The 13,666-nt window shown below is 43.0% G+C and overlaps 1 protein-coding gene across 1 annotated transcript in view; it reads left to right on the forward strand.

Moving 5' to 3' along the window:
* LOC113663266 (trichohyalin) overlaps positions 1–13,666 on the forward strand; it is a 199,365-nt gene that overhangs the window by 101,193 nt on the left and 84,506 nt on the right. Inside the window, exons 9-12 of the mRNA XM_047810246.1 lie at positions 1,434–1,517; positions 3,172–3,318; positions 8,662–8,745; positions 11,854–11,976. Of these exons, the coding sequence (XP_047666202.1) occupies positions 1,434–1,517; positions 3,172–3,318; positions 8,662–8,745; positions 11,854–11,976 (438 nt within the window). The remainder of the gene's footprint in view (positions 1–1,433; positions 1,518–3,171; positions 3,319–8,661; positions 8,746–11,853; positions 11,977–13,666) is intronic.

Genomic DNA, 13,666 nt, shown 5'->3' on the forward strand with positions numbered 1-13,666 from the left:
ATGGACTTGAATTTTGACCTTGAAATTAAATACTAAATCTAGACCTTCACATTTTTTTGCCTCTGACAGAAATATAATATTGGAACATTTTCCTGAAAAAAAAAGTATAATATATTTGTCTGATCTGTTTGATTGTGTTCAACTTGTCTGCTTTTGGGACTTGTGTGAAAATCTGATCATGTTTTGGGTCAAATTTATGCAGAAATCTAGAAATTTCTAAAGTGTTCACAAACTTTCAAGTGACACTGACACTGGCTTGACTAGGTGGGTGAATGGTGGGTGGGTGGGTGGGTGGATACTGTAGATAGATAGATAGATAGATAGATAGATAGATAGATAGATAGATGGATGGATGGATGGATGGATGGATGGATGGATGGATGGATGGATGGATGGATGGATGGATGGATGGATGGATAGATAGATAGATAGATAGATAGATAGATAGATAGATAGATAGATAGATAGATAGATAGATGGATGGATGGATGGGTGGGTGGGTGGACCGGTGGACAGGTGGACAGGTGGACAGATAGTTAGATGTGCAGGTGAGTGAATAAATAGATATATAGATAGCTGGATGGACAGGTGGTTGGATGAAGAGGGGGATTGATGGATGACTGGATGGATAGAAAGCCAGATAGGTGTGTGGATGGATAGATAGATAGATAGATAGATAGATAGATAGATAGATAGATAGATAGATAGATAGATAGATAGATAGATAGATAGATAGATAATCTTATATCTTAGATAGATAGATAGATAATCTTATATCTTAGATAGATAGATAGATAGATAGATAGATAGATAGATAGATAGATAGATAGATAGATAGATAGATAGACTTTGCACACTTATAGAGTGACAATAAATCAGGAGTTAACTAGACCTGCTTTAGTTGAGGACCTTTTGAAGATGAGATGTTCCGTCTCTGAGTACATTACAGTCTCTCTATAGTTACCACAGGGAATAATCCTGCAGAATGACCTCCAACTTCAGTGTGTTTTGTGTCATTATCTCAGATTTCTTCACTGTGACTCAGAGGAAATACAGAACGGTATAATGTCAATGCTCAAAAACTTACATCAACCCTTAAAACTCATCAATAAGATAATCAGTCTTTCTGTAACACTAAAGAGGGTCCTGTCCTGTCCTGTCCTGTCCTGTCCTGTCCATCCCCCCATCTACACACACACACACACACACACACACACACACACACACACACACACAATGATCAATAACTAATCAATAACAAGATTTGGCCACTTAATTGCTGTTTGCTCGGGAATTCGGCAGGTATTCATTAGTACTTGGCTTTATTCCTCTCTTATCTTTTCTTTCACTTCTCTTGTTTTCTCTCCAACTTTTCTTTTCTTTTCTTCATTTCTCTATGTTTTTTTTTTTTTGCCATGGGAAAAACCTCGCAGTTGACACATCGTGACTCGTGCATCCGGAAGCTCCAGCGAGATCTGCTCCTGTCTCATCAGGCCCGCGATTCCCAGAGTGCTCAGGTAAACTCACTCTACTGCTCTAACGATCTCTGTTCATTCTGTATCACTAACACAAAAAAGTAGAAACAAGCGTCATTTTCTTCTCTCCTTCGTCGCGCCTGTCTCGCCGAGCACGGACACGAGCACAAACGCTATTTGCGTCGTGCATCTTACTGTATTGATTGAGCTTGTTGGAAATCGCATGCATAAATGAATGCGTGAGGGGGCATTTATATTGCGCAATTATGCTCTGAAATGCCAAGACAAACACGAGGGTCCGCGTAAGCGCCCTGTCTTTCGCTCAGGTTTAATAGGGTGTCCGTAAACGTCCGAACCGCCGTCGATTACAGCGGTGGCGTTTCTGTGTTTGCATTTCATTTCCACTTCAGGGTGATGGTGCGACGTCGACTCTCCATCATGATCCAAATGCAGTATTGATCAGGGAGCGGCTGGGGAGTTCCAATCAAAACCACGCCGAACGCTTTCGCATCCGTTTCACCGTTCGCTTTTAAGTCCGAACAAAACAAAAACGGTATTCTCACTCGTCACCATAAACGAATCCCTTTCGTCTTTCTTCCGTTCACCGCCAGACGAGACATTTTGCTCCTCTTTCCGTGTTTTTTCCCCTACTTGTAGTGTGCTAATGTCACGATTTAAATGAAGTATTGATCAGTTTAGGAGGGGAGAACGGAGAGAGCGAGCGAGCGATTGTAAGGCAAAGAAAGAAAGAGCCGGGTTATCGGCTCGCATCACACACCGAACGCCGGCGCGTAGGGATGAGACGGGGCTTTTTTTTTTTTTATAGGATTAACCACGTAAAAAGATTCTTCTTTCCTTCAGATTTTTTGAATTCTCAAATCCTTCAGGAATTTGAGTGGGAAGTCAAAAAGGGGAGCCTGGGAAAGAGACGGCGCTTTTTGCCGCACTCGTCCTCAGAAGAGCGCAGTCAGTGGAGGAGAAGGTGAAGAAGGCGTGCTGGAGGTAGGAGGTGGAGGTGAATCTGGTGGATTACTCCAGGGCCTCTAATGAACACGGCTGATTAATCGATCCTCCGGCCGGATCGTCACGGGGCCTCCGTTTTTACATTTGGTCTCGGAGCAAAAGAGCAATCTGCCATCATGCTCGACTGGACCGGTTCATCTGTGGACATCTTCCTTCCTTCCTTCTTTCTTTCTTTCCTTCTTTCCTCTGTCTGTATCGTCCCCCTCCTCTCCTCTTCTCCCTCCCTCCCTCCCTCCCTCTCTCTCTCCCTCTCTGTCTGGTGACAGTGTTGTGTTAATTACAAGATTAATTATTTATTTTGCGATGCAACTCTGTGGGCCTTTACTAAACTTTCCTCATCCGAACAATGACTTTATCACCGAATTGTTTTGCAGAATTTCGTACCGTTTTTTGTTTCCTACTGTAATCGTGTTCAGATTCTCACATTGTTGCGGTCGACTGTAAAGCGTTTACTTTTTTACAAACGATTTGTGCACAACACACGGTTCACGTTCGGTTACGGAGGATTGATTTGGGGAAAAATCAGGACATTATGCATGAGGGACAGAGGAAGGCTCGGTGTCTTTTGTGCGTAAGGATAGCATCCATGGAGGGTTTCGGAAGAGGCGAGGCTCTTTGTAGTGGATTGATTTTTCTCTTCCTCTGCGCCCTGCCTCCTTTTACCGTTCAATAGCTGGACGTCCAGGAGCAGAGGCTGTGGGAGCTGCAGAGGGAGCTGCTGGAGAAGCAGCAGGAGCTGCAGAGAGGACACAACCGCCTCCAGCAGCTCAGCACCGAGCTCCAGAGCACGACGAGGAACGCTCAAGAGCTGCAGGGTCAGGTAAGATGATCACTACCAGGCCCAGGCTGCTCAGGCCTTCTTAATCTCTCTCTCACACACACACACACACACACACACACACAGATTTCCGAGTATGCAATTTTACGCGTCTTCGTCGTATATGTGTAGCTTTAATAGCTTTCTCTTTTTTTAATGAGCTCTCACCATTTTCACTGTAATCGCAGTGATCATTATCACGATCGATATGGAGATGACGCTCACACGGCCGTCTCACCGAGGTCTGGGCCCGATGCTCATTATGCTCTAACCTTCGTTATTTTCATGTGAAATGTGAAATGTAATGTGACGCTTCTTCACGTTAGGTCTCTATCTCTTCGTTACGGACGTGAATTTAGATCGCGTACGAGAAGTTAGCGTGTCATTAACATGCTTCCAGGTTTAGCGTGATATACGAGTGCATGATGAACCGAAGTGATGTGATGTGACAGAGGTGTAACACAATGTCAAGATCTTTTAGTGATCCAATTATCTGTAACTGTATTATTGAAATTGGGCGTGGCTTAAAATGCTTCCATGATTTTTTTTTCTTTATTTCTGTCATGTCAGCATGGTGTGTGTGTGTGTGTGTGTGTGTGTGTGTGTGTGTGTGTGTGTGTGTGTGTGTGTGTGTGTGTGTGAGTGTGTCAGTCTGTCTCTCGGATCTGACAGTTAGTCAATCTCAGCTACATCGCTCCAGTTCATCTCTCAACGACATGACGTGTCATGGCTGTTTTTTTTTTTAATCGAATCACTTGTTTTTGTCCCTGACTAATTTGGTTCGTTCCCATTTCCCCACATTTTAGTCTAAGCAAACTAGTAGCGTAATTTAAACTAATCCTGACCAGGCAGATACTAAGGATGAATGAATGCTGTAGCTTCCTGTTAACTGATCCAATCCGATTCAGTTCACTTCAGTTTATACTTTACAGAAGTATAGAACCAGAATAAAAATGATAACGTTTAAACTTAAGTTATTCATTCGTTCATTTTCTACCGCTTATCCGAACTTCTCGGGTCACTGGGAGCCTGTGCCTATCTCAGGCGTCATCGGGCATCGAGGCAGGATACACCCTGGACGGAGTGCCAACCCATCACAGGGCACACACACTCTCATTCACACACACTCACACACTACGGACAATTTTCCAGAGATGCCAATCAACCTACCATGCATGTCTTTGGACTGAGGGAGGAAACCGGAGTACCCGGAGGAAACCCCTGAGGCATGGGGAGAACATGCAAACTCCACACACACGAGGCGGAGGCGGGAATCGAACCCCCGACCCTGGAGGTGTGAGGAGAACGTGCTAACCACTAAGCCACCGTGCCTCCAACTTAAGTTATTATTTATCTCTACTATTTGTCCATAACGATCAACCCTGAGGTGATGATGGTGAGGAAAACCTCCCTGAGATGATATGAGGAAGAAACCTTGAGAGGAACCAGACACAGAAGTGAACCTCATCCTCATTTAGGTGACACTGGATAGTAAATATCATCTGTGTCTCGTGTCCATATAATAGATTGATATTCACTTTGGCTTACATCCCTAATGTAAATAGGACTGTATCGTGTAGCAATTCTAAATGATGTCATTATATACGGTTGCCAGGTTGGTTGTTTGTGCCCTTTTCTAGTCTCCCTCGCTCTCCGTCGCTCTACCTGGCTGACCGTTTACTCTGACACGTGTCAGGAGGTTCCGGAAAGCTGGATTACGCCTGCACCGGCAAGGAAATGTATGAGCAGGCAGCACGTCTGTCGAGTCCTTTGTCTCCCAGACACATTTACAGACCAGTGAACATACAAGTAGCTCTCCTGTGAATTAAGAGTCATTTTGCACGTACGTCTAAAATATTCAGCCGTGAGCAGTCAGCAGTCTGATGCATAAACAAACAAGACCGTGCCTCGGGCCTGGAGCCGGAGACCGAGAAGATTCGCTTCACTGCAGCTCAGAGAATATTACAACCCTCCCTTCCTGAGAGGAAGAAAAAAAAACCACAACAAAAACTGCTGACCAATCAGAGGCTGGCTCGCCGAGGTCTATCAGGAAACAGCCGTGTCACCTGTCGCTAGGCGTCATGGCAGACTCGAGTCAGGAGAGAGAAAGGGAGCGGCGTGCTGAAGGAGACTGAAAAGTAATTCAGCTCAGACATGACCTGTCCATTTCTCATTAAGGCTGTGAGTCTTCAGCCTGAAGAAAGATCGATAATGAGAGAGAGATAGATAGAGAGGAGAGATAGAGAGAAGATAGTAGAGAGAGGATGAAGAGAAGAAAAAGAAAAAAAAAAAAAAATATATGGAAAAAGGAAGAGATATAGATATAGATATAGATGAGATATCAATATAGAGATATATATATATATAATATATATATAAGTTATATTTATATTTATATATAAAAGTTTATATATATATATATATATATATTTATATATATATATATATATATATATAGATAAATATATATAGATATATATATAAAAAAAATATATATATATATATTATAAATTGTATATATATATATAATATATATATATAGATAATATATATAAGATATAGATATCTCTATACAATTATATATAGATATATATATATATATATATATATATCTTAATTATAGATAAATCTAAAAATATAAGTATATATATATATATAATGTATATATAGATATATATATATATAAGAATAAAACTGTATATATATATATATATATATATATATATATATATATATATTATTAAAAGTTATATTTATATTTATATATAAATGTTTAGTAGATATATATTGTATATATATATATAATATATATATATATATATATTTATAAATTTAAATATATGTTATATATGTTTATATATTTATAATGTATTATATATATATATATCTATATATATATATATATATATATTCTATATGGATATTTATATATATATAAATTATTATAAATTTAAATATAATAGGTATATATATGTATATATATTTGTAAATATATATATATATATTATATATATATATATTTCTCTCTGTCCTCCTTCTACCTCTATCTTCCTCTCTCTCCCTCGATCTCTCTTTATTCCCTTTCCCTTATCTCTTCTATCGTCTCTCTCTCTCTCTCTCTCTCTCTCTCTCTCTCTCTCTCTCCCTTTCCCTCTCTCTGTCTCTCTATTTCTCCTTGTCTCTCTCTCCCCCCCTCTCTCTTGTGCTTTCTCTCTGTCTTCCTCTCCCTCTCTCTCTCCCTCTCTCTCTCTCCCTCTCTCTCTCGCTCTCTCTTTTTTCCATTTTGTCCACATAATACATATAAATAACCAGACAGAATGGAGAAGGAGGAATGATTGCTGCTTTTGAAGCATAATAATATTTATACAGTCTGTCCTGAAAGCTGAACATGATCAGTCACAAAATTGTTCATACTCGATGTCATTATGTCATTATGATGTCATTATGATGTATCGTGTATGTCAAACATTTTTATATAGTATTTAAGAATGCCTCTGACAAAAGAAAGACGTATCGAAATCGTTCACACGCAGAAGTGGGAGTAAGTCACACATGTAAGTGACAAGTAAGTCTCAAGTCACTTAAGTCTGACTCGAGTCAAGTCCTATGACTCAAGTCCCCCATCTCTGTTCTCATGACTCTGTTCTCATTTGACTAAACAGTGTTCATGGAGACTTTTCGGACACCTTGTTACACCTGAAGGTGAACGTTCAGAAGGTCCCATTTCCAGACGTATTCCTCTTTTGCCGTTCTAATGAGCTCCACTCTTCTGTGAAGGCTTTCCATTAGATGTTGAGATGTAGAGGAGATTCCAGTCTCAGTTCTCCTGTTCATTGGGTTCAGGGCACCGTGCAGGACACGTGAGATCTTACACTCCAGCATTAAACTTCACACTGTGTGTTCTGGAGCTCTGCGCTTTGTGTCATGCTGGAACAGGGTTTAGATCATTCATACAAAGACGTTCTTTACAATTGTGTACTTCTCATTTTGTGACAACAGTTTAAGGACGAACCACATTTGGGTTTGATGGTCAGAGGTGCACGTGCTTCTGGTCACAGAGATTCATTCATTCATTCATCTTCTACCGCTTATCCGAACTTCTTGGGTCACGGGGAGCCTGTGCCTATCTCAGGCGTCATCGGGCATCGAGGCAGGATACACCCTGGACAGAGTGCCCACCCATCACAGGGCACACACACACTCTCACTCACTCACACACACACACACTATGGACAATTTTCCAGAGATGCCAATCAACCTACCATGCATGTCTTTGGACCGGGGGAGGAAACCGGAGTACCCGGAGGAAACCCCCGAGGCACGGGGAGAACATGCAAACTCCACACACACAAGGCGGAGGCGGGAATCGAACCCCGACCCTGAAGGTGTGAGGCAAACGTGCTAACCACTAAGCCACCGTGACCCCCGTCTTTACAATCATCTGTCTGAAAAAAATCTTTTGTGTAAAAGTCCTGATTAATAGCGTCCACGTGTCAGCTCAGACGCTAAGATCGGATTCTGTTCTTATTGCGAGATGTTTTACAGCTCGGCCGATCGAGGTCGCGTTTAAAAAGACGACCGTGTGCTCATACTTTTTTCCGTTTTTACTTTAGTAGTTGGAATGTGATACATTATCGTCGAGCGTGTGTGTGTGTAGGAGTGCGGCTATGATACCCGATCAAAAGTAGAAAAAAAACCAGAGGTTTAAATAGGATTATATTAGTGTTGCTTACAGAGAAAACAACGACTTCAATGAAAGTAAATACCATCCATGAGGGATCTCTTCTGTGTCTGTACGCTAACACATTAGCTACATTAGCAGTCAGACTGGGGTAAGAGGCAAGATCTTGCTCTCAATCGATTTTATAATCATGGTCAGTTTGTTCTAGATGTGGGAATTTCCTGATTTACTCCAATTACACGGTGTGTTAGTGTTTAGCATGTTCGCCTCACACCTCCAGGGTCGGGGGTTCGATTCCCACCTCCGCCTTGTGTGTGGGGAGTTTGCATGTTCTCCCCGTGCCTCGGGGGTTTCCTCCGGGTACTCCGGTTTCCTCCCCCGGTCCAAAGACATCCATGGTAGGTTGATTGGCATCTCTGGGAAATTGTCCGTAGTGTGTGAGTGTGTGAGTGAATGAGAGTGTGTGTGTGCCCTGTGATGGGTTGGCACTCCGTACAGGGTGTATCCTGCCTCGATGCCCGATGACGCCTGAGATAGGCACAGGCTCCCCGTGACCCGAGAAGTTCGGATAAGCGGTAGAAGATGAGTGAGAGATGAGTGAGATGATTGTAAAGACATTTTATATGAGCGCCGAACGTCTTCTTTAACGTTTTTCTGTCACGTAGCTGCGTGAGGCGAGAACACGTCTGGTCCAGGTGGAGGCTGAGAAGGAAGCTCTGCTGGGATCTAAACGTCTGCACGCATCCGAGGTAACGCTCGGGACTCGGGACCCCTCAGATAGTCTGACTCTAGGGTCACTGTTTATAAGTAGCAGTCCATAATTGTATTAAAATTGACACCTTGTGTTTTTTTTCCCTCCGTTTTTCTCAATCCTCTGCGGCACAGAGTTTATAAAAGTTAGTTGTTTTTGTTGGCCATCTTCTTTAGGGTGAGACTCTGAACAAACGTTTACATTGGTGTACCGACTGGCCTTTCGGTTGTCCCGTAGCCCCGCCCCCAAAAATGCAAGATCAAGAAACTTTTTACAACATGGACACGTGACATATCAAAACACTCAGAACAATGAGGGGAATTACCTCACGTGTATCCTAGTGACCTCACGTGAAAATAAAAATGTGCACAACAGGGGCATGTGATATATCAAAACACTCAGAACAATGAGGGGAATTACCTCACGTGTATTCTGGTGATGTCACATGATGTCACGTGACAATCAAAAATTAGCACAACATGGACATTTGACATATCAAAACACTCAGCCCAATGTGGGGAACTTACTCAAGAGTATATTCGGATGACGTCACATGCTCGTCTCCACTCGCCTCCAAATGTTTTGGCACCCTAGCTTTCTGTCCAATTGCCTCCAAACGTAACACTGATCCTTATGTCCACTCGCCTCCAAAAAACACAGGCCTTTGTGAATACTTGCTTTGTCAAATCCAACATCAAAGTTTATCGTGACAAAGTTTACAAATCTAGTTAATGTTATGATGTTATTTATTAAATTATTTATTTAGAAGCTTCATATGTTCAAAGATACATTGGGACAATGACACCTGGTTCTAAAACGCAATCATTTATTAGTATGGTGTGAGGCAGTGGTCCCCAAACCCCGTGCCGCGGTCCGGTACCGGTCCGTGGACCAAATGGTACCAGGTCGCCCAAGGAACATTAAATTTTTTCCATTTTATTTACTGTGGTGTATTTCTCTCGGGTTTGTGCGACTTTCCATGGACGAGAGGTTAACCGGGAGCTGAGAGACGTCACCTAAAGCCGCACCGATACCGCGCATGCACAAAATATCATGATACCGGGCCGGGTTTAGGTGACGTCTGGAGCTGAGCGGCTGCGAGCGGCAGTGGCGTTGTAGCTTTGGTGGAGAGAGAAGGTGTGTATCGCTCTTCTCTCTGTTCACCGGTACTTTGTCATGTTTAACAGTGCTTGGTGTACGTGTATATTGTGTTTGCTCAAATTTAACCCACAAATTAGCAAAAATGAGCACGAAACAGACGTCGTTAGAAAGTTAGAAACTCTGCCGGTGTTCTGGATTAAAGTCATGGCGGAATACCCTGAGATTGTCACCACAGCACTTACATCCCTATCGTCATGTCCGACATGCTATCTGTGTGAAGCGGGGATTTCTGCAGTGATGGCAACCGAAACAAAACAACGGAATAAACTGGACATAAGCGACACACTTCGGGTGTCATTGTCTCCTGTTACCCCAGATGGAACCGTCTCGTTGTAAAGAAACAAGCTCAGGGTTCTCATCGGTTTAGCGTCGTAGTGAGTTAAAAAGGCATGTTTAAATACAATTACATTAAAATTATTCGTTTTAATTTAATCGTATAGCCGCCGCCACCCACCCCCAGTGGGCCGCGGTAAAATTATCAAACATTGACCGGTCCGCGGCGAAAAAAATGTTGGGGACCGCTGGTGTAAGGAATCCTATTGCAGCCAGTTCATGATGGTGGGATGAACGATCCATCATGATGTATACAAGACTGTAATGAACTCAGTAATGAACTCTGACCTGGTAGTTCCTCAGGAGCTCTTGGTCACACAATTCCACTGCATTATAAACAGTTATAGAAAGGACATTATTTACATTGACATCATTTCCTGTACAGTGTCACCTAAATGAGGATGAGGTTCACTTCTGATCCTGGTTCCTCTCAAGGTTTCTTCCTCTTATCATCTCAGGGAGTTTTTCCTCACCATCGTCACCTCAGGCCTGATTATTAGAGATAAATGTTACAGGAATAAATAATAACTTTTTTATTCTGTTTCTACGATTCTGTAAAGCTGCTTCGAGACACTTGTACATTATTAACGCGCTACACAGAAGAACTGAATCAGAGAACACCGATACGAGTGAACCGAGTTTCCTTAAAGCAGCCCGACTATGAATGTTGACCCTGTGGAGCTCCAGACCTACAGTGTTGGTGGAAATAGTTGAGGTGTTGAGTTCAGGTTATTTAGTATTTTTGGTGCACAAAGCAGCTTAGCAGAAATCTGGATGAAGGTCTGAGGAAGGGACGATGGGTTAATTCACCAAAATAACAAATTTGACTAGTTTCAGATCACCATATTGGTCTGTGCACACAACCGGCAATGCAGTAGGGGATTTTAAACTATTTATACTGTATAACCGCTACAAAAATGGACATTTGGGTATTTTACAATGGAAATCGTGACCTAATGGTTAGAAAGTTTGACTCCTAACCCTAAGGTTGTGGGTTCGAGTCTCGGGCCGGCAATACCACGACTGAGGTGCCCTTGAGCACGGCACCGAACCCCCCAACTGCTCCCGGGACGCCGCAGCATAAATGGCTGCCCACTGCTCTGGGTGTGTGTTCACGGTGTGTGTGTGTGTGTGTGTGTGTTTACTGCTGTGTGTGTGTGTGTGTGTGTGTGTTCACTGCTGTGTGTGTGTGTGTTCACTGCTGTGTGTGTGTGTGTGTGTGTGTGCACTTTGGATGGGTTTAAATGCAGAGAACAAATTCTGAGTCTGGGTCACCGTACTTAGCCGTACGTCACGTCACTTTCAATGTTGAGTACTGTACAACATCTTAAATTCAAAGATTCCGGTGAGTTTTTATGGTCATTTATTTACGTTAAGCGAATCGTGACCCGTGATGCTGATCATTTTATGGCCATATCATCGAGCCCTAACCTGAGGAAACAGTGAGGCTGAAAAATTCACGACACGACACGACATGAGAAAGAAACCCAGGTTATCATTACAGTAGATGTGTAAAGTCCTGTCCTGTGGGGTGTGTGTGTGTGTGTGTGTGTGTGTGTGTGTGTGTGTGTGTGTGTGTGTGTGTGTGTGTGTGTGTGTGTGTGTTCTGCAGGTGGAGAAGCTCAGTGCTGAACTGTGCTCCATACAGAGAGGAAGTGAAGAAGAGCAGGAGACTGAGAGGAAGGTCAGGGAGCTTCGGGCAGAGCTGTCAGCCACCCGGGAGGCTCAGAAGAGAGTAAGAAGCTGTCACTTCATGCCTGCATCACTGTACACTGATCACACGCTAAAGCCAACTTAAACTTGTCGTCCGGTGATGAACGACACCACACATACCGTCTGCTGTACAAAGTTAATTACAGGTCTGATACTACTGCAGAATCAGCATCAGATCATCGTACGTCTGAAGTCGTGTCCTGTCAGGAGACGCTTTATAAAAGGAGTGTTGTTTAACACCTGAAGCGTTACGACAGCGTCCGAATTCTTAGACTTCTGAGTAACATTTTATAAGTACATTTTTACTTAAGAAATACTCACTCACTCTCACTCATCTTCTACCGCTTATCCGAACTTCTCGGGTCACGGGGAGCCTGTGCCTATCTCAGGCGTCATCGGGCATCGAGGCAGGATACACCCTGGACGGAGTGCCAACCCATCACAGGGCACACACACACTCTCATTCACTCACACACTCACACACTACGGACAATTTTCCAGAGATGCCAATCAACCTACCATGCATGTCTTTGGACCGGGGGAGGAAACCGGAGTACCCGGAGGAAACCCCCGAGGCACGGGGAGAACATGCAAACTCCACACACACGAGGCGGAGGTGGGAATCGAACCCCCGACCCTGGAGGTGTGAGGCGAACGTGCTAACCACTAAGCCACCGTGACCCCCTACTTAAGAAATAAAGTTATAAAAAAAATTTCCTAGTAAAAAAAAAAGGCTGGTGACGGAACAACAGTTTAGAGCTGATTGTTTTATGATGTTCCCCAACATTAAATGTAACTACAAAAAGATAGAAGTACAATTTATTTGTTAATAAATACAAAAAGTCAAGTCAAGTCAATGCCCTGCGATGGGTTGGCACTCCGTCCAGGGTGTATCCTGCCTCGATGCCCGATGACGCCTGAGATAGGCACAGGCTCCCCGTGACCCGAGAAGTTCGGATAAGCGGTAGAAGATGAATGAATGAATGAGTGAATGAATGAATGAATGAAAAGTCGAGTCAAACTGCAGATTTGTGCAATTTTTGATTATTTATTTTTTTTAAAAAACATAGCAAACCGAATGACTCACGTGTCATAAGCTCACAAACCCTATTTTATGTCTCCCTTTGCTTTGCTTTGTAATATCCTTTCGAACGTTTCTTTATTCGCAATAAAAATAGCTGTGATTTAAATTGAACGGTATTTACTTCACACGTATATGCACCTACCACTTATCTTTTATCCCTGACTCGCTTCATTTAGAGCGCATTTCTTTAGCGAAGCTCTTAAACTTTATTTCAGCTTCACTAAGCAGCTGGTTGAAGCGAAGCCCTTCATTTGTACACAGGTAGCAATTTTATTTGCATTAATCTGCACCTCTCAGCACGGCCCCGGTGTCCGGCTGTAATTTGGCGAGCTGACAGGGATCCGAGCCTGAAATAAGTCCTTCGCTCCGGGTTCTCGGCCCAGGCCTCCATTACCACCCTGCGGGAGAGCCGCTTCGGCCGCACACACACTCACGCTGTCTGAATGGCCTTGATTTTCTACAGCCGACACTGTTATTACTCATCAGAAAGTTTGTTAGCGCTTTGTGTGTGTGTGTGTGTGTGTGTGTGTGTGTGTGTGTGTGTGTGTGTGTGTGTGTGTGTGTGTGTGTGTGTGTGTGTGTTGCTATAAGTGGAGAAAGGATTATTGTTCATCATGTTTGTCAAGAA

The sequence above is a fragment of the Tachysurus fulvidraco genome, chromosome 2 (assembly GCF_022655615.1).
Source record: "Tachysurus fulvidraco isolate hzauxx_2018 chromosome 2, HZAU_PFXX_2.0, whole genome shotgun sequence".
NCBI lineage: Eukaryota > Metazoa > Chordata > Actinopteri > Siluriformes > Bagridae > Tachysurus > Tachysurus fulvidraco.